Consider the following 27,405-nt stretch of genomic DNA (forward strand, 5'->3'; position numbering starts at 1 on the left):
TTGTGCAGGGGAGAGTAGGATTATTTATTTATAACTACCACAGGACCAATTCTGTGGAAATGTCCCTGTTCTTGCAGCTTTGTTATGTTTGGTTTTCAGATGACGGCAGATCACGATGGTAAGGCACAGTTTAGAGTGGAGCTGATGAATTGTTGATTTGGCTGTACTTTTTGAACTTTACCTATTTCAAATTTCTGGAGTATCCAGTATGTCATGAGGCCTTTTTTATTGAGTTAATTTACCTAAGTTGCATTCACCACATCACCTGACATGTTCTGAGCTTTACACATCTTTGTATAGCAGCAACATAACACATCATTCATCTTGTTACCATTTGCTCTTGTTATTCAGTTCAGTTCATTCTAAAATTTCACCGGTATTTATAATCTTAATATTAAAGGATTGGCCACACCCTCTTGCCTAAACAACCTCTTTTTTATGTGTTAGAATCCTACTATAAACCTTGCCAGTTATTCCAAATGCATAATCCTCGATTTTCTCATTGCGTTATATTCCGAAATTACGACATAAAAACAATAAACTCAAATGCATTTTTGTTTTATTATTATCTGTGTGTGTGTGTGTGTGTGTGTTGGAGTCGATTCTTTGTGTTGGTTCGCTACCGGACATTACATATGTTGTTTCAAGAACATTTATGGATAATGAAACAAAATGCAATTTTTAGTATCTTTTAAACAAATTCTAATATAGAATATAGTCTTTTTCAACAACTGTTGACTTGGGACGAAAGACGTAAATCCGTTGATATATATTTTCCTGTTACTGTGTAAACGGAACAGTGTGGTGCTAGGGTCTCGGTACTCTCTAAGTGCATTCAAGTGTGTGCGTTCGTGTGTGTATGTCCAGCTTCTTCAGTCTTCTGCTTGTAGATTGAGAAGTAACCCTTCGCCACCCACTAGTGGCACCTTGTCCAGGGGCACTTCGGACCTGTTGGAACATGGCAAAAACATATATGTGTCCGTCGTGACGGTAGAATGAGATGAATACACATTAAGAAGATAACAGAAAATCAAAATACTGTAAGTCAAGGTGATCAGTCACTTTCGTGAGCATTACATGTGAAATTAGACATTATGGTTTACATCAACAGAATAAGTAAGTATAGGTAATGAAGACCAGAATTAAGATTTTTGGTTCATCATGTAGCAAGACTATTACCAACGGGGTTCATTTTAAAGCTATTAAGAACAGCATAACAGTTAGATATGTAAACGTAAAAAAACATTTGAAAAGTTACTTAGAGACAATGATAATGACTACCCCTGCAAGAACAACATAGGTAAAGTGGAATGCGTCTACCGGGCAACGTGAATGTGACGAATGAGAAGAAACGGTGAAATCAAGATATAATTGAACATTTTAAAACCGTGGCGACTGCATCTCAACTGCTTTTTTCTGCTGATTGAGATGGGTGTTAGAATTGTAAATAAATATAAATAAGAAACACAAGGGAAGAATTTGAGCACTGATTTATTAGCCAGTAACGAAAATCTGAGGTTGGACTAACGATATGTTGACAAGAAAGTGGGGTGGAGTCGAGAAGACCAAAAGAAGGCACAGAACAGTCAAACATTTGGCAGATGTGATTAAAGGACTAAGGACGGAGGAAGAACCAGAAGTGTGTTCAAGGATTCAACAGAAGGTCTTCAGGTTCAAGGAATTGCGAGGATGAATTTGTTCCCCAGCTCATCGTTTGACTCAAGGTTTCTTTACCTGGTCAGGTAGCATAGGTGAATACGAATTTTTGCGTCAAGCGATGAGCTGGTGAACCAATTCATCCTTATGTTAACGATTTTATGAAGGAAGTGTTTTCATGTAACATCAACAACACTGGAAATCAAGGGAGAAGGATTATGCAGGATCAAGGGAACCACTAGCGGTCAAATTAAAGATATGGAGGATTCAGGTAAGGACGTGGTTATGTTCACCACACTGGAAAAATAATGTACGACTGATTTAGAAGAGGGTTGAAGTACTGTGGGCAAAGGAGCTGTCATCCTCTAGCATGAACATTGTGGAAGCTATGTTGTGGGATTCCTGTTTCTTTTTTATCATTACAACAATTATGGTGAGAAATTTAATGAACAATTACAATGAATTTTACATGTTTTTGGTCTTATATTTTCCTGAATATACAGTAACAAACAAAAGTCTGGGATTTACACATAACACATTACGTCACGACCTTGCGGAGGGTCCGACTCACCCGGGATGCGTCTTCTCCGAGGTATCGGTGACGGAGCGGAGGACGACCACAGCCGAACTGGGGAGCGGCAGGTTGGCGTGGCGATGCAGATTCACCTCCAGCTCTTCCTCCGACGTGTTGATTACCAGCAGGTACTTTTCCGAACCCTCCAGGTACCTGTAGGCATACACCAGTCTTTTATATATTTCTACCTTGAGTCCTCTCTATCCTTATGAGGCTTCCGTTGCATTTAGAAAGCTGACCATGTTCACAGATGATATCGTGTGTGTGCGTGTCTGAGCAAAATGTGAAAGGCAATTGGGTAGTAAGCGCTTGGTTTCTTCTTTATGGGTATGAAGGGCCTTGGAATACGCTGAAGCGTTGCTTGTAGTGGTGGGTGATGATATCTTTGAGCGTGTGACAGAACGAGACGTGTTTGTCTCGGGGAGTATGGTTTCTAATGGGTAAACGTTTGGCTGGTGGACAGGAGTTTAAAACCGAGTTGAGTGGTCGGTTGCTTAGTGCTTGCCGGGTTATGCCAGTGTGTTCTGTCAGTATTATGTTCTTTAGGGACGGAAGAATGAGGTAAGAATTCAAACATACAGTGTCATTACGGCTTACTGTATTCCTCCACACCTGAGGAAACTGAAGATTTCCTTAGTGACGACTGGAAAGGCAATGTGTCCCTTGCTGAAGGTGTCCGCCCTCCTTAGCACGGCCAGTTCCTTGTAGATCTTGAGGTGGCTGGTCTCCGCTTGTGTCTGTGCCTTCACGTTGAGCACCTTGTAGTTGGGGTTGACTGGTAACCAGGTGCTGTTGGCGGTGGTGAAACCTGTCGGGGACAACAGAGACGGCTTGAGGACCCAGGACCCGAGTCTTCGTGGTGGAGGAGGTATGTAAAAGACATATTGTAAAGTACATTGTATAGGGGGTAATAGTGTATAAGGTGGTTTGTATGGCGGTTATCGTGTTAGGTTGTCTGTATGTGAGAGGTGGTGTAATACATGGGTGTAGTGGTACTGGGTAGTCGTATAGACTACCCAGTACCACTACTGGTAATAATGGTAATGGTAATAATATTACGTAGCTTGCCTCAGGGTACTGAAGTGAGGTAACTGATATGGGGGTAAAGGTGCGAGGTAGTTTGAATGGAGATAATAGTATAAGGTAGTTTGTATGGATGTAACCAAGTCATGGGGATACTGGGCAATATAAAGATACAGTGACGTAGATGGAATGATTTAATGGCTTAGTGAAGGTAGTGAACCACTATGTTTTGGTCTTTAGGTCATCTGTAAACTCTCTCTCTCTCTCTCTCTCTCTCTCTCTCTCTCTCTCTCTCTCTCTCTCTCTCACCTGCGTTCGTACAGTTGTCCCACTGCATCGGAGTCCGCTCGGGGTCTCTGCTGTGTTCCTGGTAGAGGTCAGGGCCCCAGCGACATCCCTCGGGATCCTTGGTCTCATCCCAGCTGATGAACGTGTTCTCCATGCCTGGCGGAGGTTAAGGGTGAGGACTAACGCTACGGGCGCGACCTCGCAACACCAGCAGTTATCACAACATGACAGCAACAACCACAACAACGATACGTTACGCAGAAAGGACAACAACAGTAGTTACACCATGCGAAGACAGCAAGAGATGTGTTTACAACAGTGGGTAAAGATATCTGGTTACAACAGTGGGTAAAGATATCTGGAAACAAAAATTATAAATAGTAGAACATCAACAATATAATGTCAACAAGTAATAACTAAATCTATAGGACAATGAAAAAAATTATTAGAATAATCACATATGCTCTCAGAGCACCAAAAACTAAACTTACGAGAACGATGTAAGCTAGGATCACTATGATTTGCAGCCAACAACAATTAAAGATTTACAGAAGACAAACAAATGAAGTATCAGGGAAAATAATCACATGGAAAGTTAAGTTCAACCGCTATAAGAAGAAAAGGATCACCAGGAGATTCATTCCTCCCGGCCTACGTTTTCATAGGTTAGGTTTGCTTTCAGACCCTAACTTAACCTAATTAAACCCGAGAAAACTATTTTGTGTGTGTGTGTGGGGGGGGGGGGGGGGGCAATCACCAGGTGATCCAATGCAACTCAAGTTTTGTAAGATCTACATCGTAAGTAGAAAAATCGTTCTGTGAATTTGGAAGCCTTTAAGTATCTGCCAGACAGTACCAAACTTGAAATTTGTTGCATTCACTTCATAACAGGTTGTTACAAACACTCACAGCAACGAGAGCATCCAGACGTCATAACAATGGAGTTAGGAGAGGAACGTGGAATTATGAGCTAGGGAATGAAATTATGAATACAGACAATATACAGAAGTTAAAAAGTTGTTTGAGAGGAGGAATATCGTGAGATGGGCCCACATGAGTGTAGAACTCCCTTTCCATAACGCTGAAATAAATAATCTCAAATAATAGGCAACTGACAATTCAGCACTTACCGAGCTCCTCGCCGTAATAGGTAACAGGCGTGCCGGGCAAGAGAAGCGTCAGCATGTTGAGGGCGTCCACCAGGTCCCTGCCCAACCTCGACGCCACTCGGCCATTGTCATGGTTCCCTGTCTAAGGCAAGCAGTAATATTCCTTTTAAGCCGACAACGCCGAAAATCTTAGCTGCTGCATTACATCGGACTACAGATAATTCATTCAATTTATCCATCTATTTTTGAGGGAGAAGGGGCTGTTGACTGTGGAAAGCTTGAAACAATAACTTTGGTTTTTACGTTGACAAAACACTGACGGGCTTCGATTCTACCGAGCTTCATGTCCCAAAACACTGGCGCTTATAATATGCCGCGCTCTAGTTCACAACACAAGAATCCGTTAGTGTTGCTCTGCTGTAAACTCAATAAATGAGAGGACAATACCTTTCTTATGCTATGACCTCAAAGGAATTGGCCTTACCGACTAAATTGTATTATACTCTTAATATCATTAGACTACCAGGACTGACTGTTGTCATGATTTCAGATTATAAATGACCAATAACTACCGATCTTATAGGCTAAAAACGCGATGATTTAAGTTATAAAAGAAGGTTACTAACCACCCAGTTAGGCCACTTGCCCTCGGGCATGTTATCCAACCAGAGGTCGATGGTGTAGCGGAGAGACTCGCCAGTCAGGTCCCCGCGGCTCTGCAGGTTGTCGATCAAGAAGAAGTTGAATGGGAAGTCTGCCAAGGGCACCGTTTCGTTGCCGTAGTACTTCATCACGGCATCAATGTCGTCGTTATAGACCTCCACCATCATCACCCTGTCGGGACAACTCCATTGTAAGTTATGACGAGAACATTATTATGATCATTACATGACTATGATACCAGCAAGTGGGACTAACCTACTGCATGTTTATTAAGTCACACAGTAACAATAATATACTTGATCATCAGACGAAACAACGTCAGTTTCGTCCGGCGGTAACACTTCCTCTTGATAGACAATTAGAATACTTGTAATCATAACAACATTCTATTAAGGACGTTTCACATCAGAAAAAGCTTTCCATAAGCATGCTAATTCGAACCGCTCAAACGTTGGTCTGATTATCGATTTCGAACCATTATGCAGGCTGATTCAAACGGGTTCACTGAGTATCTTCGAACTCACCGAACCACTTGAACCACACAAGAACTAGGAAACAAGTTAAACAATAGAGATGATTTATTTAATTAACCCTGGCACGAACTTTGAGTATGATGGTCATACCGTAACGCTCAAGAGTTTAGGCTTCGAATACAGAGTAGTGTGTATTACGAAAAACAGTGAACTGAAAAAAAAAGGAAGATGGAATGACTGATCGAGTGAACGATGCAGTTCTGAGATACTTATGAGCACATGACTGGGACAGATGTAAAATGAGTGAGTTTGAGCGAGGTGCACACGAGGCAGGATGAGAGTATGAGTGAAAAGGAAACATAATGTTAGCGATAAATGTTAGGGTTTGATTAGGTTGAAGTATGGAGATGTAAAGTCAGATTAGGCTAGGGTAACGCAGCTTCAAATGGCATAACGGAGAAACATGCCTAATTTAAGGATTCTTTAAAAAATCTTGAAAATTATGTTGTTTGGATTTGTGGTCTTGAAGAGCTAAAACCTAATCTTATCTTAAAAACCATAAAGAAAAAATCATAGTAATTACTTCTAATGTTGTCTCACCTGTCTGGATACTGGTTGAGGAGTTGGCGCCATTCCCGGACCACGGTCAGTGTTTCGGGCTGGTCCACCGTGTACGTGTGGTTCAAATAGTCGTAATCATCTGGGTCCTGGACCCCAGAGTGGGTCGCCACTGGCTCATTCTGACTCAAGTCTGCCGAGGATGGACGAAAGGTTACTACTGTTGTGAGCTGTCAGTTTTGCATGGTCTTTCGTATAAACACTTCAAGCAATAAGCGTCTCGTCTATGTAAATTATCAGAATTCCAAGAATCGGATTAGTTTTGTTTTTAATCATTTTTAACATGCAGTTACTGTGCATTATACTTTAAAATGATAAGTGTTATTTTAGTGTCATAACAGTTTGTGGTGTTGCATCCTTCCACTAATACAGGTCTTTCAAAATAATCTATAATTAATCACAAAACGTTAAAGATACCTGGGTGATAGTTAATTCTAAATCAATTAGTAAGAAATATATCTTTCACAGTTACTCCAAATCACTGTGTCCTGTATCACCGTATGATTACGACATCGTCTTTTTATCCACTCGCTTTCCTAGGAAGGACACAACCTGCTGAACTCATCTAAACTAGTTATAAGCACCAGGTTACCATCGCCCAAGGGCCACAACTCTTGTAATATAAATTTGTAATATAAATTTTGTATTGCATGGTTTATACATGTCACTGTAACACCAGACTTACAGTAGGATCACCAAATGAGCAGTGTTTGGTCATCTTCACGGGATCAGCAGGAGATGTAACTGCAGCGATGATGATGTTAATGGAAGCAACAGCAAATGTTCATGTCGAACATAGCGTCTTTCAAGGAACAGCAGCATGCAACGGTGCAGGAGTTAACAGCATGCAGTGCTCAGGCGGTCAGGGAAGCAGTGCATGCAGTACTCAAGGGGGCAGCAGGAGACTGATCAATAAAATAGGGTACACGCAGTGATCAATGGAGCAAGGGATGGCAGCGGTACAGGGAAGAGGAAAGACTGACCAGCGGGTCGGATGGAAGCATGATGAACGGAACACCAGTGATCAACGGAGATGAAAACGATGAAGGGAGCAAGCAAACACTGATCAACGGAAGAGGTTGAATTGATGACGCAGGGAGCAGCGGCAGGCGAACAGGGATCGATGAAATCTGTTGCAAACAGTGATCAAGAATAGCCTAGTTCTGGGGCTTACGACTCACCTTCTACTTCAAAGAGATGTTTGATAGCATCGATCCGGAAGCCGTCAACACCCTTTTTCAGCCAGAACGTCAGCACTTTCTTAACATGACCGAGAATGATAAAATAACATGAAGCTGTTAATAATAAAGACCAGTAATTACCTTCTATTTCGAAGAGGAATTTGAGAGCGTGAATCCGGAACCCGTCTACGTGCCTGTCCAGCCACATTGTCAGGACTCTCTTATCAGGCCCGAGAAGGTTAAGATAATGTTATTCTATGTACCTTAGGTAAAATATTTTAATCAGGAGAGCAAAAGGACAGGGAAATACAGTAAAAGAAGCTAGGACACAAGTATTCTAACACGCTTTACTCTAAATCTTACTCATGACTAAGAGGGATTGGAGTGAAATATGAAGAAACATTAGCTTCTCGTTTCTGTACACGTATCACCATTAACATGCAGTCTTCGCATTGAAAGGTAACTTATCGAACAATGTAGCAATGACTGCAGTCCCTCATACCTATCAGTATTTCCTTAAGCCTGACGTTACGACCCTTTAGCACGACGGTACAACAATTGGGTGTTACAATAGTCCTGTCATTATCCCGACTTTTCAGGGTTAGGCCATTATATTCAAAGGTCGTCCCGTTGTGCTTAGGAGTAGTACCGTCTTACTACAAGAAGTGAAGGTAAGCAGGGAGATAATACTGGGTTAATTAATTAATCTTATAGGTATACTTACTAATTTGTCTTATAATGAGCAGGATAAAGCAGTTAAAGATATTACAGGCACTCCTATTGAAGGGTTGGAGTAATCATAGTTATATTCATTCATTTTTTTTTTCATGTCGTTGCTAAGATTTTCAGTGGTGCAGATGCATTTTTCCCCCTCAACGACAGAGTTAAGGTCGTTACTTTTTCAACTTCCTTTGGTTCTCATTAGCGTCAGTTAATGCTTTCATAGATTCTAACTTTCATCTGTGTAGACTCAGGCAGATGTATATTCCTAAGAGCGGGGATTGCGGTAGACTGTTACACAAACTTACCTTCATCTCTTCCCTAACGAGGTGGTTGCGGTAGTTGAGGTCAGGTTGCTCGGGCAGGAACTGGTGGAAGTAGAACTGTTGACGCTCATCATTCCACTCCCACGCTGACCCCCGGAACACGCTCAGCTGCAGTTAGAACACTGTTAACCCCTGTGGTGACCCTGCTGACCCATGAAGTGTTTTGATGACCCGAGCAAACCTCATTGTGAGTGTATTGGCAACCTCAGCTGATTGTTATTGTGAATCACACTAATACAGCTACGGTGACCCATTTCTACCAAGGAAACCCCAGGTGACCTTGTTACAGCAGTCATCTTTAAACTGACTCCATCAATGTTCTAAGTTGACTTCGCTATTGTTCTACTGCCTTGTTTGATCTAGGTATACCATTGGTCATCCCCTGTTCTTATTACTATCGCAGTGTTTAGTGACGGACGCTATCGCTGTTGTAGAAAAATCTCTCGAGCATGACGGTCGAGAGTCAGGCTGTCATACCCCTAGGGTCGCACTGTTGTTATTGATGGTCAGACTGCCGTGCTTAGAGGTTCAAATCAATCTAATTCTTGTTGGAGGATCGTTTGAAACTAAGACTGTTAACTAGTTGCGGCCGTGACCCATCAGTTGATATAGGGTGTAAGTGTACTGACAAGGCTGTAGCTCTTAATGTCCGACTAGGCTTCAGTAAAGACCGAAAAATGAATATATCTCTTATTGCTTTAAAAATGAATATATCTCTTGTTGCTCTGTCAACATTTGAAGGTGTGACTGTGTATCTTAATTGTAAAGTAAGGAGGGTATCTTGTGAGTGGCAGAGTTACTGGAAACTGGACGGAATGTGTTTCCTGACTCACCCAGTTGTTGGGCGGGATCTGAGTTCCATTGGCGTCGACGCCCGAGGAGTTGGCCCAGATGTAGAAGTCTGTGTAGGGATCCTCGCAGCGCACGGACCGCTGGAACCACTCGTGTTGGTCGCTGCTGTGGTTTGGCACGAAGTCCATCACCAGCTTCAGCCCTGTGGACGCCAGCAAGGTCGAGTTGCGCTAGGTTAGACTGTGGTGCATCAGATTCTGCGCTGTTGGTACTAATCAGTTGGACTATAAAGTTAGGTTAGCTTGCAGGGATGATTGAATGGTTGTTTAAAGCGATGTACAGACAGAAGAACTGTATGAACTGAAGGTGGAATGGATAGTTGACAGGAAGGATGATGGATGGTCGAATGAAATTAAATGTTTGTACCTATTTCATCTTACTAACGTTACCTATTTTTCGTCATCTTACCAATCTTCCCCAATCCTCCATCAAACGACTGTGTTATTCGAGATCTAGGCCTCAGACGTTTCAAATATCCAATGTCTCTCTGAGAAACACCATGCAATTCAATCCCCTTTTTTTCTTTACGACGATACTACCCTTGAATTTAGTGGCACACTACCCTTAGGGATGATGGCCTGGCCTTTGACTTGATCCTGAAGGTCAGGTACAGCTAATGAATCCAAAGTTCGAACCTTGATACTCAAGTGTCGAACAATAGTGTGCAAGGGGTTTACTTATCAGATAATTTGGATGACTGGATAATTTATATAACGATGATTATTGATAATTATTAGACTAATACTTAGGTGACTGTATAATACTCTTTACTGTTATTTGGACAATTCTAAATAGCCGTGATATTCAGGTAATGAAGGAATGTAAGTAAAGCTCTGACCTTTCCGGTGTAGGGTGGTGACCAGGTCGTCGAAGTCGGCCATGGAGCCGAAAATGGGGTCGATTTCGGTAAAGTTGGCGACATCGTAGCCGAAGTCCTTCATGGGCGAGGTGTAGACCGGGCTCAACCACACCGCACCAACCCCGAGCTCCAGCAGGTAGTCCACCTTGGATGTGATGCCTGGCAGGTGAGACAAGATGAAAATGTTTAAAGGGATAAAAAAAAAAGAGCAGAGATGGCGGAGAATGAACATTAAAGTTGTAATTAGGGTCAGTGATTATGCACGAGATTACAATTTACTGTTTACCTTAAAATATAATTTGATACTAAACTTTCTCACACTTGAGTTTCTGTATATTGTACTAATTTCACTACTGACACACTTACCAACCAACAGCCCTCGGGTATAATGGGGTGATCTTTAACCTGACCTCTTAAAGAGGGCAGTAGAGGGTGTAGTTTCTGGGTTTCCGGTTCATGAAACGTGTATGCAGTTTTCAGTACAGTGGTACATCTAGGAGACGAGTGTTGGAGTTCGCTAGCAAGTCCTTTTCGTAGTTTATTCCAACTAGTGAATTTTATCTCATAAGAAACGCTGCTGTGAGGAGTTTAAGTTCACAAACTGTTGCCCGAGATGTAAGTTTCAGCCAAGTTTTTTTTTTCCGCTTTTGATTCGTTAGGTTTAACTGTTTTGAGAAACAAAACCTTACTGGTTTTTTCTATCAAAACATTATATTTTTCTCCTGATGTTGGTTCTGGAGCAACTAGTATCGGTTCGACAGACATTAACCCCTTCAGCATGACTGAACGACCCCCCCCCCCCAAAAAAAAGTACAAGTCAAAGGCAGTCATACTCAAGGGTCACGCCCTCGTATGAAGTTTTATGGACACCACAGAAATAATTTACTAAAGTGGGAGTGAATCATATCAATGGGCTTCTTATATTTAGTAGAAATTATGTAGACGAGTCGTGATGAAAGATAATGATACTAAGTAATACTACAAGGAAAAATATGGAGAGGGCACTATGATCACATGATGCTGCACACAAACATGCCAGTCTACTTCTTAACAAACACGACAGGTCTAAATATAACTAACAAACAAAACAATGAATCTGTAATGCCATGTAATATATACATATCTTAAGATTTAGAGTTAATAAACAGTTGAAGATTTTAAGCCAAACTTTGTATCATGTGTGAAAGAAAAAAGTATAAAGCACAAAAAAAAAATGTTTATTGCTGTTGACAAGGAGGTTTGTCCAACGGAAATAGTGGTGCAATGCACACACCCACAGCGGCCACGACAGCAACGAAAATAGCTAGAGAATTGCAGCGATGCTGCAGAAACACCATAATGAAGAATAAAAAAAAAAGCATCTAATCAGGATACCCATAAATTTGCAAATTACGTCAAATAACTTGATGTTATAACATCAGTATCAGTGCAGTTGGTGTAAAAAAAAAAAAGCGAACTTTCAACTTTTCTTGCACGAGTTTTTAAGGGAGGAGGTTAAATCGTTCTTACAAGTGTCGTTAAACATAGTTAAGAGTGTATGTGGTCTTAAATCATCTTTAACGCATTAAGAAGGTGTTCAGTTTTTTTTTTCGGGTGGTGGATGTAGTTAATCTTGACAGCTTTCATGACCCTGGAACACTCGATAGGCTTAAAGCCCAGATAAAAAAAAACAACCGTTTACGGAAAAGTGGAAAGAAACAGGTGTTCAGTGGCATGATATATATATATATATATATATATATATATATATATATATATATATATATATATATATGTGTGTGTGTGTGTGTGTGATTCGAATGCGTCTTAGAACCGGGAATGATTTCCACAAAATTTTAGCAGCTTTAACTTAAAACGTAATGTAGGTTTGCCTCCGGGAATTTGAATACTTAAACCCCGTGATGCATACAGAATATCGTGGTATTGTTTAGGAATACATTATCTTTCATCAGAAGTAAGATATTCCTACCGAACGTCTCCAAATTTTCTGTTGTTAACTCGTACTCTTTAAATCACCTTGAAGAAACCTTGGACTTTACCGCATCTGTCCCCGGGCGGGGGACGTGCCTACCCCAGGGCGCGTGCCCGCACGGTGAGGTGAGCCACCAACCACACCCTGCCTTCACCTACGCTGCAGGAGGCGAGTGACTCAGCTATCAGATCGGCCTCCAGATGCCGTCTCGCCCCAGTTTAAAGTTGGATGTCTTATTCATTCGCTAGGGTTTATTGCTCTTTTCTTTTTTTTTAAGTAGTAGCAACGGTGTAATGTTATACAGTAGCTGTGGTGTAAAGTCTACTAATATTCAGTAGCTAGTGGTGTAAATTTTGATGATTACAGTAGCTAGTGGTGTAAATTTTGATTACAGTAGCTAGTGGTGTAAATTTTGATGATTACAGTAGCTAGTGGTGTAAATTTTGATGATTACAGTAGCTAGTGGTGTAAATTTTGATGATTACAGTAGCTGCAGTGTAAAGTTGTTATGTTCAGGCGCCAGAACTGTCGTACAAATAGTTGTAGTGCAACGTTTACACTGAAGTGGGATTTATAACACAGTACGTTGAGTGGGAGGTTGTACCAGTAACTAGAGATATACAGATAATACAACATAAACTCATACAATAGTTGAAATATCTCATAATCAGTGTCAAATTGATTGTATATTGTGTCGCTAGATAATACGAACGGTGAAGAGTTTATTCATACAAGAACAAGTATAAAGCTGGCTTTTATAATAACTGCGTTGCAAAGTTTTCGTATAATGTACGTGAGAGTAATTAAGGGAAACTTATATAACTCAGCCTTGCAAGGAAAGAAAACGGGGTATGGAGAAAGTCGCATTTAAGTTCTTGTGAACTTCAATTTCGTTTTTGAAAACCCTAAGTACCTTTGTTTTCAAACGCTAAACGAAACGACCAGGGGTTAAAACGCCCCAAATCGAAGTACACATACGTTGAACGTGCATACCTCCATGATTTTCTTGCGAAAAATAACTGATGATTATAATCATCCATTGGGGAAGTGCTCGAAAAATAAACCATGGTCTTGCCTAGCTAAAAATGAACTATAGTCCAGCCTAGCTAAAGATGAACTTTGGTCTAGCCTAGCCAAAAATCAACCATGGTCCAGCTTACCTAAAATCAAATATGGTCTAGCCTATCATTGTCTAGTACGGTACGTGATAATAGTAGTCCATAATCCAAGTCTCCTCCCGCCCCCCTTTCATCATTTTCTCTCCCGTATCTCACATCATTCCAATAAATTTTCTCCACCGCGCATCCTTCGTCTCCGTGGATGTTCAGGCCCAGACAATCAAAATCCTTCTTCACTAGTCAGGTATTATACACGATAATAATTGTCCATGGCGTAGCGTATCCCTCTCGCGTACCATTCAAAAGTTTGATATTCTTGTTGTTAAACTTAATGGCAACAGTCTTTTAGCCTTGCGTTAAGTAATGAACTTAAGTTACAGTTCAAGGCCAACATACAACATGAAAATATGTGAAGCACGGTATTAATAGCAAAAAATGCTATAATGCTATTTCTGATGGACTGGCGCAGCAGATTTGAAATTCTGGGCCGTGTTCCAAGAAAGCACCCACTCCCTCGTACAGAACGTACAAACGTTAATGACTTTCAAATGCAGTTCAATTCTACGCTACAAATTTCACCTGCCGATGTAAATGAAATGCTTTTATATGCAGTTCAGTAAACGAATCATTTATTGTATTAACGTACAAGAATAAACACCTCGTTAGACTGCCCCCGAACACGAGGGTGCGACCCTTGAGCACGAATGCACGACCTTTAGGTTTGATAGTCTAGCCTTTAATCTACCATTGAGGATCAAGTCAAAGGTTACACCATGATCCAAAGGTCATATTCTCGTGCTCAAGAGGCTAACAGTGCAATCAGTAAATAAAAATCCTGCTACAAGAACTGTAGATACAGTTCCTGGACCACATAGAGCCGGTCTTGTAAAACCATTATTAATATAAGCTCTTTTGCCTTAAAGAATCCATTGAGTGTGCCATATATGTAATATCAGTCTGTGTTCATTAGTTGTTATGGTTATCATTATGCAAGTAAAAGAGGAATTTCGTTTTCTAAACAAAAGAAAATATTCATACCAATTTTCTAATAGATTTGTGAAACAGCCGTACATTACGTTCACATTCACATTTGAAGGGTAAACTTAGCTATTCTTGCTCACCCGCACACTCGCCTTTTGATAATAAGACTTACACATTGATCTACCATCTATTTCTTGATAATTTCTTAAGTAAGTTTTTGCAGCAGTCATTTGCAAGTACATTAGATATTAGATTTCCTTATGATCGCCTCAAATACCTTTCCTTAATGGGTTTAAACCCCTCCTCGACCCACACGTCACATACCACTTTTATTTGGTGGGAAAATTCAAACACGTCTCCCCACCTGTAAAATTCGCATACGCATATGAATACATAATGCACCGTAATTTTAAGGACACTCCCAGATACACAAACGTTCAGGCATACTTGGCAAAACAAAATACAAACATGGACTGGTATATAAGCTGTTTACACTCTTTCATGAACAGTCGCTAAACCAAGTTAGAATATTGCTAGAGTAATGTACAAGTAGGTAAAGAACATTGATTAAACAAAATGATTCTGTTAAGTGAAAGAATAACTCTTTAATTACGTAGTGCAGTATATGTCTAAAACTACTGTCAATAACGAAGAGACAACTTTCAGTTGCATATCATCGCAAAGATATTCATCTCCGAAAACTGCTGCTTCCAGCCTTCTTAAACATTTTACAAATTCCTTACGAGGCCTGAGCATAACACTCCATGAAAATGACATCACGTCTCATACTACATAATACATGCATCACGCTGAAGAACCGTTATCGACTTCCATTCGACCTTGACTTGTCCGAAAGCTGTGTTCTAACCCTCCTCCAGGAGACAAAACTACGAAAATCCAATAATTACCTCGCAAAGTTCCCGTGCCATGACCATCCTTATCGAAGAACGAACGAGGATATATCTGGTAAATGATTGCTTCCTGCCACCAAGGGACTTTCTTCTTCTTGGGTATTGATTTAATGCTTGAATAAAGGTTTTCCGGGGTGCGGAGCGCTCGCTTGTGAGGGGAACTCATGTCCGGTGCGTCCGAGCGCGCGAGACTGGCGCCGAGGGGTCTCGGCCGGCCGGCTTGCCGAGTTTGGCTATCTTCCAAATGTCGCTTTCCTAGCAACATCATTCACCTCTGGTTTAATTTACACTCATTGTGGGGTGGCTTATAAGTTTACGATGGGAAATTGCTCGTCAGAGGTATGATACAGCGGAGTATATGGTCATAGCGAGAGGATATACTTCTGAAGAGTTTGAAGTTGGCAGTGTGTGGCGGGCCGACATGGCTGGCTCACATCTGGGTTCTGATTATGTTGTTAGATCGCGTTACTAAGCTGTCTCACTCGTTGCCAGTGTTCAGTGTTGAATTATTGTCTTCACCAGACTTATGCGTATGAATTATTGATGACAGACTCTTTGGTGTTCAGAGGAATGTGAAGCTTGTTTTATAATATTACAAAAATACAATTGATTTCAAAGATAGACACGCAGAAATCGTAAATAAACTCCCAGGTAAACTGCATGATAAATGAGAAGAAAAAAATTCTTCCTTAAGCTAAGTACCTGAGATTTTTTTTATATTTTTTCTTTTTTTTTCAGTGTCACTTGAGATGCTGGCACTATCCATCTAGGATTTCATTGATCACATTCCTCAGCTGATATCGTGTGACGTTGACGTGATACCTTCGGCGTTCGATAGACTGATCATGTGTGCGTGTTTGTCTTCATGTACGTGTCGGCATGTTTATTTATGCGTATGTGAGTGTCATGTGTCATTTCTTGACATTCAAGGGGAACCTGGGTTGTCAAGCACGCCAGAGCAATTAAAGTTGGTCTTGACACTATATCTTAGGGACAGTAATCTAACTTACGTTACATTTTAACATTACCGTAAGATAAGTTATGTATTGTTTGTGTTTGTTTATAGAGCAATCAGAGGAAAATACTATAATTTCATCCTTGCATTGTGAAATGTGTTGCAAAGTAAAATTTGCGATGTATTTTGTCGATATACCTATTGATTTTAAGCTCATTGAGCCACTTACATAAGATATTGGTGGGTTGATGTATAGTGAGGTAAATAACTGAAGCATAGTACAGAGACTGAGATTAAAATTCCCGCGAAAATGTGGAATAGCGAGACAGTGGACACCTACTACAGAGTGCGTTCACGTTTCTTTTTCTACCATTTATTGGTTTTGGCTAAACTTAGAAAGTGTTGCATACATTCGTAACACATTTTGTAAAATACGATAGACTGAAAGTTCATTTCCGCGTCTATTTATTCCTAGTTCACTCTGTTGTGAAACTCCATGAAAAGCCTTCTGAAGAAATGTTATACAGTCACTGTAAACATGAGTTCCGACCTTCCAGGACATGTTTCAAGTCTCGGCGCTCTTTAGTTATATGGCCAGTTTTTAAAGTGTGACATAACGACTTTAAGAGTTGTTTATTAGAATTGGTACATTTATCACTTTTATTCTCACTTCTAGGTAACGAGTGTACACAATGATCAATTTGTACAAGATTTATCTTGTTTTTTTTTAGTTCTGATATCCTGATTGTTTACCGAATGAGGAGATATTCAATTACCGAAACAGTTGATAAATGTTATGTCATTCCATATAATGTTTCCTTCCCATGGAACGGATTAGTCGTTCTCGACCATTTTCCCTTTTCTTTCAGCTTTGTTAATCCTCATTATGGATTATCTCTTAGCTCTCAGGATTAGAGCCAAAATTTCTCGTACTTTCCTCTAGTTTTCACATTCTAACACCTTGAGGACAGCGACTTAATCACGTGAGAGAGACAACTCAACACTCATAAACTTAATCATCGTACTCGAAGCGTTCAGTCGCTATGTTTGTGAAGTCATCGTACCCAGGGGGTTAGATTCTCGTGCTCTAAAAGTCACTTCGTCGGATGGGAGGCTGGCTCCCTGCCGAGAATACCCGTGATGAAGAAGATTAAGACGTCGTATCCAGTGGGTAAAATCTTCGTACTCCAGGGGGGTTAACAAGTGTGTGTGTGTGTGTGTGTGTGTGTGTGTGTGTGTGTGTGTGTGTGTGGGTGGGTGGGTGGATGGGTGTGTAGGTGTGGGTGTTGCCTTACCGGTGATGTCGCCGGTTTCGTCTGGCTGGCCGTCGTAGAATGATCTCGGGTACACCTGGTAGACGACGCTTGTCTGCCAGAAGGGCGACTCCACAACCTTCTCCCGGATCCCGTACCTGCAACACACCACGCGTGTTAGTACAACCTGGCGGGGGGAATTTCAACGTCAAGAAGAAAGTTGTATGTTGGTGAAATTATATAGTGTGTCAGCTACTTATTGGTCATTAAGTTATTGATACATACATACATAACCCGTCTGTAGCCACCACACAGCAGAAGGCTACTTGAACAAGTACAGAAAAGGACATTAAAGATCATTCTCGATTTGTCTGTCTTACACCAACCATCAAGTGGTCTTAAAACACACACTGGTCCTCCCTACTCTTTCTCCAACCATCACCTGGATTCCATCTGACACCTCGGGAGAAAGCTGCTACACCATCCTCGCCCTCAGCACCTACTAACACTAAGAGATCCCTCTTTCCGGAGTTGTACTTCAGCACCACAACCACATCGAATCCATCCGAGTTCGTACAGATTGCTACCATAACAGCCACACATCACTCAGTGTCAACATTTTAAATAACCTTGAGTTCTTTAACACCGCTCTCCCTTTTTTATAGTCCTGTTGTTTATTGTAAAATTGTTCTATATTTTCATCCTTTAGTTGCAAGCTTTTTCCATAAGACGTTATCATTATTGTTATACATATTATTATTATTATTATTATTATTATTATTATTATTATTATTAGATGTCCCCTGAGCCACCAGCACAGCCACCAGGTACTGACAGTAACACTTCTAAGCTACACCAGTGTGTGTGTGTATGTGTGTGTGCTGCCAGTACCATCGTACTTGACACTGAGTTACCGCGCCAGACGCTGTCTGACGGTGTCTCACTTGACCACCTACATTATGAGGTGGTTGTCTGTGTAGACTGCGGAACATCTTGAGCGGAGATGTATTGCTTCCATTGCCAATGAACACTGGCTGGAAGAGTAATTATTCATTTATTTACGACGAGATTATACTAAGAGAGATGGCTTGCTCAGGAGAATCTAGTCTTACGAAAAACAAGTCGTACGAGTTACATTTTGTTTATATGTTCAATGAAGAGACTGTCTGCTTTCGTGAGGTGAAAGCCAGCAGCCTACGTGTGGGTGAGGCAGAAGGAAAAGACGAGTCACGTGGGCCAAAGGAATGACACTTGACAGCCACTGAGCTGCTGGCGCTGCCGTCACATACCCATCCAATACTCTGATCTGAACATGTTATGCGTCTTTGGCATCTGTTTCCCAGTGGTCGTAAAGACGTGTTCAAAGAGTCAAGTGCTTAATATTTGCCTGTTTAAAGTTCAGAACTTCAGCTGTCGACTGGTATCCTGAACAGAAATAATTACTTGTACACCTGGCAGTGCAGCGGCACTGCGGCTGACCAACATTCAGCCTGCTGCCATTCAGTGGGTTTAAAATGTCGTACGGCAGGTGTCAACCTAAATAGCTGATCCTAAATTTTGAGGAACTTATTATTGGCAACGGCAGTCATAAGGGAGAAAACAACCCAAAATATTACTTTGCCTCGAAGCAGACGATGATCACGATGATGGTGCCGACAAAGACAATGGCGAGAAGACAGATTTGGAAGTACTTCCTGTCCATCCTGCATCAGCCGTCTGGCAGGGGGGATCCCTGAGTGACGTCGACAACCGTTTTCTGCGTGCGAGAGTTTCTGTTTTGGTTGAGAAAGAGAAAATACTTTAGGTTCGTCGGTCGTTGGTAAATGTTAATAATCACTGTTGCAGAAAGTGATCTACTTCATATTGTCATACTTAATATACATTATTCATTATACATACAATATGAATTACAGATAGGGAACAGATGTGTGGAAATGAGGCAACTGTTTCGCTTGTTCCTGTGGTTAGTATGTGGGAAATATTACCATTGTAAACTGCTTTGTTACAGTGTGTGGATTGTGGTTAGGTATGGGAAATATTATCATTGTAAACTACTTTGTTACAGTGTGTGGATCATGGTTAGTTAAGTGGAAAATATTTCCATTGTAAACTGCTTTGTTACACTGTGTGTGGATCGTTGTTAGTAAGGTGGAAAACATTACCATTGTAATTTGCTTTGTTACACAGTGTGTTGATCGTGGTTAGTAAAGTGGAAAAAATATTACCATTGTAAACTGCTTTGTTACACAGTGTGTGGATTGTGGTTAGGTATGGGAAATATTATCATTGTAAACTACTTTGTTACAGTGTGTGGATCATGGTTAGTTAAGTGGAAATAGTTCCATTGTAAACTGCTTTGTTACACAGTGTGTGGATCATGGTTAATCAAGTGGAAAATATTACTATTGTAAACTGCTTTGTTACACAGTGTGTGGATCATGGTTAATCAAGTGGAAAATATTACTATTGTAAACTGCTTTGTTACAAGTGTGTGGATGTCATGTTTAATTCTAATAGGAAAATAACATTTTTTTGCGATAATTTCTCTTCATTTGTCGTGTGAATTATTAGCTTTTCTCAATTTCATGTATAGGTCAAGAGGTCGTCTTCACCGCCATAGATAGTCCCGACCACTTCCACTTCCACACGATTCCTTCATCTAACGATTGCTGGGAAGTTGACATAGAAAACTATACCCCGAACATCTAGCTGTACTATCCTACCTCAAATCTATATATGGATTAGGAATTTTAGAACTCCATCACTGTCCTCTTAACACATAACTCCGTCACACATCATCTGGTCTAATGTTGCCTGTCCCTCCCATTTGATCTGTACTCCCATGTACGAGCACACAGTCCCATGTACACCAATATCTGTTGATCTTACCTTCACCAGCGAGATGTGTTCACTGGCTTGAGCCTCCCAGGGGTGTACAGGTGTACAAGTATATACTGTTGTCTGCTCGGGTCTGAACCTATACTGATGAACCAATTAGCCAAAGGGGATGGTTAATCTCTTATCTTGTGATAGTTATTCAGAGATAATAGATAAGATTAGGTGTGTGTGTTTGTGTGTTCACCTACTTTTGGGTACACACACACACACACACACACACATACATGACTTGCCATATATATATATATATATATATATATATATATATATATATATATATATATATATATATATATATATATATTAAGAATATATGGTGTGGGAGGCAAGTTGTTAGAAGCAGTGAAAAGTTTTTATCGAGGATGTAAGGCATGTGTACGTGTAGGAAGAGAGGAAAGTGATTGGTTCTCAGTGAATGTAGGTTTGCGGCAGGGGTGTGTGATGTCTCCATGGTTGTTTAATTTGTTTATGGATGGGGTTGTAAAGGAGGTAAATGCAAGAGTCCTGGAAAGAGGGGCAAGTATGAAGTCTGTTGGGGATGAGAGAGCTTGGGAAGTGAGTCAATTGTTGTTCGCTGATGATACAGCGCTGGTGGCTGATTCATGTGAGAAACTGCAGAAGCTGGTGACTGAGTTTGGTAAAGTGTGTGGAAGAAGAAAGTTGAGAGTAAATGTGAATAAGAGCAAGGTTATTAGGTACAGTAGGGGTGAGGGTCAAGTCAATTGGGAGGTGAGTTTGAATGGAGAAAAACTGGAGGAAGTGAAGTGTTTTAGATATCTGGGAGTGGATCTGTCAGCGGATGGAACCATGGAAGCGGAAGTGGATCATAGGGTGGGGGAGGGGGCGAAAATTTTGGGAGCCTTGAAAAATGTGTGGAAGTCGAGAACATTATCTCGGAAAGCAAAAATGGGTATGTTTGAGGGAATAGTGGTTCCAACAATGCTGTATGGTTGCGAGGCGTGGGCTATGGATAGAGATGTGCGCAGGAGGATGGATGTGCTGGAAATGAGATGTTTGAGGACAATGTGTGGTGTGAGGTGGTTTGATCGAGTAAGTAACGTAAGGGTAAGAGAGATGTGTGGAAATAAAAAGAGCGTGGTCGAGAGAGCAGAAGAGGGTGTTTTGAAATGGTTTGGGCACATGGAGAGAATGAGTGAGGAGAGATTGACCAAGAGGATATATGTGTCGGAGGTGGAGGGAACGAGGAGAAGAGGGAGACCAAATTGGAGGTGGAAAGATGGAGTGAAAAAGATTTTGTGTGATCGGGGCCTGAACATGCAGGAGGGTGAAAGGAGGGCAAGAAATAGAGTGAATTGGAGTCATGTGGTATACAGGGGTTGACGTGCTGTCAGTGGATTGAAGCAAGGCATGTGAAGCGTCTGGGGTAAACCATGGAAAGCTGTGTAGGTATGTATATTTGCGTGTCTGGACGTGTGTATGTACATGTGTATGGGGGGGGGGGGTTGGGCCATTTCTTTCGTCTGTTTCCTTGCGCTACCTCGCAAACGCGGGAGACAGCGACAAAGTATAAAAAAAAAAAAAAAATATATATATATATATATATATATATATATATATATATATATATATATGCAACAGTAAAAAAGGCTTGAATTGGGATAATAAAACTAATCAACATATTCATTCATAATGTAAAAGAGAACGTAATGTTCATTCTGATTATACGAAAGAGATGGAAATAAGATAATACACACGTCTCACTAAAATGTGCACAGGTGAGGTTGCTAGAAAGTTTCTAGAGGGACCCAAGTCCACCCCCTCTGGCCTCCCTTATATGTCAAAAAGTTTCGAAGGGGACTGCTTCAGGCTCTCCTCCGAGTCCCCACTGTAGCAAGCCTGGTAGGGGAGGGGTAGTGCTTTGAAGTTCCTAAGGAGAGCAGTAAGCCCCTGGTTCCTCCTGGTTGTGGACCTGAATGGACTAGAAAAGACCACAAAATCTGTAAATGCCTAGAGTAGGATGAACAGAGCAAGATGATATTACAGAGATCACCTTCAGATGAACAATACCATGATGACAACTGCAGCGAATGGATAAACCTCGATCGCCCGCTTCATAAGATTCGAGCACGGTCGGCGATTCGTCTCTGGAGTTCGAATGAATGAGTCAGTGAAATCTGATTTTTGGGATATATTGAACACTTTAAATATCTGGAGTAAAATAGATGTCTTCTTTCTTTTTGTCCAAATCTGAAGATATAATGTGCCCGGACCACATGATCGAGATGCCCGGGATTTCCGCGGAGAATTCACCCTTCTGCCCGAGCGTTCATGCACACACACGTCCGCTATGTCATTAAATTCGTCACACGTTTGGTGATAAGCCATATCACTGGCCACAATAGCCATGCCAGAACAGCTCAGATGACCAGAGTATCATCACCTGACACCTTGCACTGATGTATTCAACCCCGCCATCGCCACTCTAGCTGTGGAATCAACCAATATTTTGATATGGTGTTTAGTTTTCAGTTGACGGACGGACTTTTATGTGATGCTTATATATATATATATATATATATATATATATATATATATATATATATATATATATATACATGAGGAAGAGAGAGTAGGGTTTCCGGACTCGTCCAGCTGCAGGTTACACTGCGAGTGAAAAGCCACCTCCTCTGGAAATTGTGCGAGGCTACGTCATCGTCAGTAGACGAAACAGCGTCATAGTCTCGTCAAAAAACATTTCGCTTCGCGTCCATCACTTACCTTAATGTGTGTACCGTAGCCTTGGAGCTGTAGGAGCTCCTGTGGAAGGGGTCGTGGACTAGCACCAGGAAAGGGCAGCTATAGTGGTGAAGACAGGAAAGAGGATGATGGAGATGTAAAAAAAGAATCGAAGGAAATAAGAGGTCAGCAGATGGCGGGCGAACCCCGCCTTGCTCTTGTGGATCTAACAAGCCAAAATCGTATTTTGAACAGCTCCTGGCCTGATATATATATATATAACCTTTACTCTCGCATCTTTAATTGTAGGTCAATATTTCATAACTTTGCTCATTTTTCCCGTTCATAGTTTTATTACTTTTTGGCTCAGTGTTTTTTATTTTTATCACCGACAGTCAGCTGACTGTGTAGTATAGCCGAGCGACATTCAGCTATGTATTATAACCTAACTCTTAAAGAGAATTTACCTCATGGTCCAGCGTTTCGTTAAACGCAGATGCATTTTCAGAAATCTGCCATTCAGTAAAATCAGTTGTCTTGTGAATCTGTCAGTGATAAGACAAACGATTTTCAGCTACAGAAAATAATATTGCCGTAAATAGGTCCGTAGGACGCTTAGAAAAAAAAAAAAATGAAGGTCGTTGGTAAGAGCCATGGGAGTGCGAGGGCGGAGAAGAAAGACTCGATCCTTCCTGTTTTCCATTGTCTCTTGTTTTCCCCATTTTTTTTTTTTAAGTAACTGTTCACCGTTCCGTTCCGTGCTCTCAGTCGTCTCAGGTTCTAGCCTGACTTCTTGTATTCTTCACTCCTTTCCGTGTTCACAGTTCCGTCCCATCTTCACAGCTCCTTCCCGTGTTTACAGTATCGTCCCGTGTTCACCGTTCCGTTCCGTCCCGTGTTGCAGTTGTTATGCCGAATGGAACACGTCAGTATGACCAGAGCGCATGTTTCTGTAGCTTTCTTCATAAATTTTTATTGGTTAAAAGCGAATCTTTGCTCCAAGGCGATACTTATAATTAGTACTTTACATGGTCACCATCAAGCTGGACCGTATATTCATTTTTCCTGTCTCAAACAACAAACAACTTCAGTGGGGCATTGACAATGAATGTGAACGTGGAGTTAAATGACGCAAAAACAAAACGTTTGAAAATAAACAAATCTAAGATATCCTTAACCAAACTTGTGTTAAACTTTGACATTTACTTTATATTTATGAAGGAAAATCGTTGTGGATCTGAACTATACACTTTCCCGTTGTTGTTTAAAAACCGCGAAACTGCGATTCATCAAGTCCAGGGTCACTCCTCCTCGCCATACCACGTCACTATACACGTCAAGACTACGATGTCGTATGCGTCATATTACATTGTTCCTCTGCTCACAGACCGTCACAACATGCGTCATAGCGCCCATCACGTCAGTTTACGCGTCAGGCCAAGTCACTGTACATCGAACCACGTCAGTTTTGCACACCACACGTCATTGTAACCATCACACGTCATTGAACTCGTCACAAGTGCCATACAACGTCTCTGTTCCCGTCAAGCCACGCTCCACAAACCCTGTTAATGAAGATATGACCTCAATGTCGGGCGTCAAGTGCAGATCAGACAAGTTTTTTAAAGATATCCTTAGACCGTAAGTGTAAAAGGTCGCTTGCCTTGCAACTTCACCACAAAGCCATGCATGGGTCCTTCGTGGAGGGAGAGGACTTATACCATTACTCTACATAGGGTCGAGAAAAGTCAAACAATTTGCCATGTTATTTTTCAGATATTCAATTATCTAATAGATTTATTAAATTGATCTGGCGAATAACGTAATATTTGTCATATGATAAACTTTCTTTTATGATCTTTTATGCGAAAGTATAAAATACTAACATTTATTAGAGATATTGATAAGTATTTTACATACAGACTGAAGTATGAAAGGTGTGACAAATTTAAGACGGTGCAATTCAGTTATACTTTAAATATTATCGGTTTAAGAACTTGATAGATAATTTCAAGTATGCGTAAGGGGTGGCCAATGAGGACTTAGTGAGTCCCAGTGTCACTCGTCTTCAAAAGAGTGTGACAGACGAGAGGTCATGCCAGCTGGAAAGGGAACTAGTTTATGACACTGGTAAGCCGATCTCTTGACGGCCGCCAGGCAGAGGATCTCAAGTGTTGTTACGCTCGTGTAAGAACATGAAGTGCGTCTGTCATGTAGACTTTGGGAAGTAAATATATTTCGGGTTACTTATGATATTTGATATTTGAGATATTCATAGACTTAGGATATTTACTACGAAACGAAGTCTTAGATTTATCTGAAAATTAGATGAAATGCCCGAAGAGCCTGATGGGTAAAATTGAGTTTTTTTTTTTGTTGTTGGTGACCATGATGTATAGGTGGTGGTGATGGAGTACGTAGTGGTGGAGATGGAGTAGGTGGTGGTGAAGATGGAGTAGGTGGTGCTGAAGGTGTTGTTAAGTGGTGGGGTGTTCCTGGGGAGGGTAGTGGAGGTGTTAGGCGGGTGCGGGGGAGGGGAGAGGTTGAGGAAGGTGGACAGTGTTGGAGGTGAGGCTTGGTGCACCTCACATCATCAGTACCGGACCGACACTCTCCTGACGCGCACGGTACGACGTGCCCTTCTGCTGCAGGGAGGTCGTTCATGGTGACGGTGAAGATAGTGTGGTGAGAGTAAGAGTGATGGTGATGACGACAGAGTCATGGTGATAAAATGGGTGATAGTTGTCGTGAGTGCAATCGTGGTGATGATAAGGGTAAAGTGGTGGAGATAAGGATGATAATGGTGGTGGTGATAGTAAATGTGATGGTGGTGATGACAGTGAGAGTGATGGTGTTGGCGTTAGCGATGGTGTTGGTGAAGGTGACAGACGAGGATGTTGGTGGCTATAATGAAGGTGATTCTGAAGATGATGGTGGTGAGTGTGTTGGTGGTAAGTGACAGTGATGTTAAAGAGAGTGAGGGGTTAGTGGGGGAGGGAGGAGCGGTGGACGACCCACCCACCTCTCGTGCACGACCATGGTCGTCATCACAAGAAACCGCGGTGGAAGCAAGTAGAGGCTGAATCCAGACCCTCACCCCAGCCAGGGGTGAGGGTCGTCCAGCTTCCGCTATCATCATGGCTCTTGTTGTAACGACCCTGGTTCCCCTCACGACCACGATGCTGACTATGGGCGGGAGCCCTCGGGCACCACATGATGTATGTGAAAACATTCGCCAGGTTCGAGCTTGCCGCGGGGTTCTGTCAACGACAAACACGTTCTCAGACGTGCCATTAGTGAAACAAGACGAATGCGTGGTGTGAAGTATATGATTACTCGCACAATTTAGCCCACGTGCACCTGGACTTACGAACTTTACATTTATATACGTGTTTGTGATATATAAGTGAATACGTATTCTAATAATTAGGACCAATATAATTAAAGTTTCTATTGTAATACAGAAAAGGCAAGAAACTTCAACGCCTCAGTCCCATTTACAGTAAAGATCTAATATTCACACATTGGACACTTTTCATATCACGTGGAGTTAGTTTACCAAAGCAGTTTACCTCAGTGACTTGCGAAAGCAAAACAAGTGGTGGTGATGAAGTGTGTAGAGACTACGATGTGATGGGCTCCCGTAAGAAAATATATTAGTTCCCCCTCGTAAAGACGAATCGGATCGGAGAGATGATCATGGACTAAATTTTCCTACAATACAACAAGAGTAGACTCGCTGAGGGTTTACCTTGACCTCTGAATGCCCTGTAGACCGGGCTCTCGTTTTCTTACTTAATACAGTGTGACGACCGGTGGACGACCTCGTGAACTGTTTAGTATCACTATATTAATAAAGTATTTACTTTAGTTTTAATGTAAGTCAAAGTGGCGTAGAAAAGTCGAACAGAATTTTGTCTCACACTAAGAGTGTCAGAAGGAACGACCCTTGAGCACGACATACCAGAGTCGCTTCACCATAGATTCAAATCTGTCGCCAGTCATGTTTACACACACACACACACACACACACACATTTTATATATATATATATATATATATATATATATATATATATATATATATATATATATATATATATATATATATATCACGGAGGGTATTGATTGAGAGGGTGAAGGTATGTACAGAGCATCAGATTGGGGAAGAGCAGTGCGGTTTCAGAAGTGGTAGAGGATGTGTGGATCAGGTGTTTGCTTTGAAGAATGTATGTGAGAAATACTTAGAAAAGCAAATGGATTTGTATGTAGCATTTAT

The 27,405-nt window shown here is 41.3% G+C and overlaps 2 protein-coding genes across 5 annotated transcripts in view; one reads left to right on the top strand and one right to left on the bottom strand.

Annotated features, from left to right (window-relative positions):
* Positions 1–675: 675 nt before the first annotated feature.
* Positions 676–20,527, bottom strand: LOC139767093 (maltase A3-like). Of its 4 annotated transcripts, none has more exons than XM_071696067.1 (14): positions 20,422–20,527; positions 19,149–19,304; positions 17,575–17,690; positions 10,322–10,501; positions 9,465–9,625; positions 8,614–8,739; positions 7,586–7,664; positions 6,387–6,537; positions 5,277–5,484; positions 4,672–4,792; positions 3,563–3,697; positions 2,843–3,038; positions 2,228–2,383; positions 676–948 (listed from the first exon to the last, which is right to left on the bottom strand). In XM_071696067.1, exons 2-14 carry the CDS (start codon positions 19,232–19,234, stop codon positions 873–875), a joined length of 1,791 nt encoding a protein of 596 aa, XP_071552168.1. In that variant the 5' UTR covers positions 19,235–19,304; positions 20,422–20,527; the 3' UTR covers positions 676–872. The 4 variants fall into 4 exon arrangements, with proteins under 4 accessions (XP_071552168.1, XP_071552169.1, XP_071552166.1 ...); XM_071696068.1 differs by lacking the exon at positions 7,586–7,664 and adding an exon at positions 7,727–7,805; XM_071696065.1 differs by lacking the exons at positions 17,575–17,690; positions 19,149–19,304; positions 20,422–20,527 and adding an exon at positions 15,322–15,528.
* A 5,182-nt stretch (positions 20,528–25,709) lies between these two features.
* Positions 25,710–27,405, top strand: part of LOC139767319 (sodium/hydrogen exchanger 9B2-like) — a 51,096-nt gene continuing 49,400 nt past the window's right edge. The window contains exon 1 of the mRNA XM_071696599.1: positions 25,710–25,754. The gene's annotated coding sequence lies outside the window, so the exon portion shown is untranslated. The remainder of the gene's footprint in view (positions 25,755–27,405) is intronic.

Source organism: Panulirus ornatus, chromosome 59, assembly GCF_036320965.1.
Source record: "Panulirus ornatus isolate Po-2019 chromosome 59, ASM3632096v1, whole genome shotgun sequence".
In the NCBI taxonomy this organism is placed as follows: domain Eukaryota; kingdom Metazoa; phylum Arthropoda; class Malacostraca; order Decapoda; family Palinuridae; genus Panulirus; species Panulirus ornatus.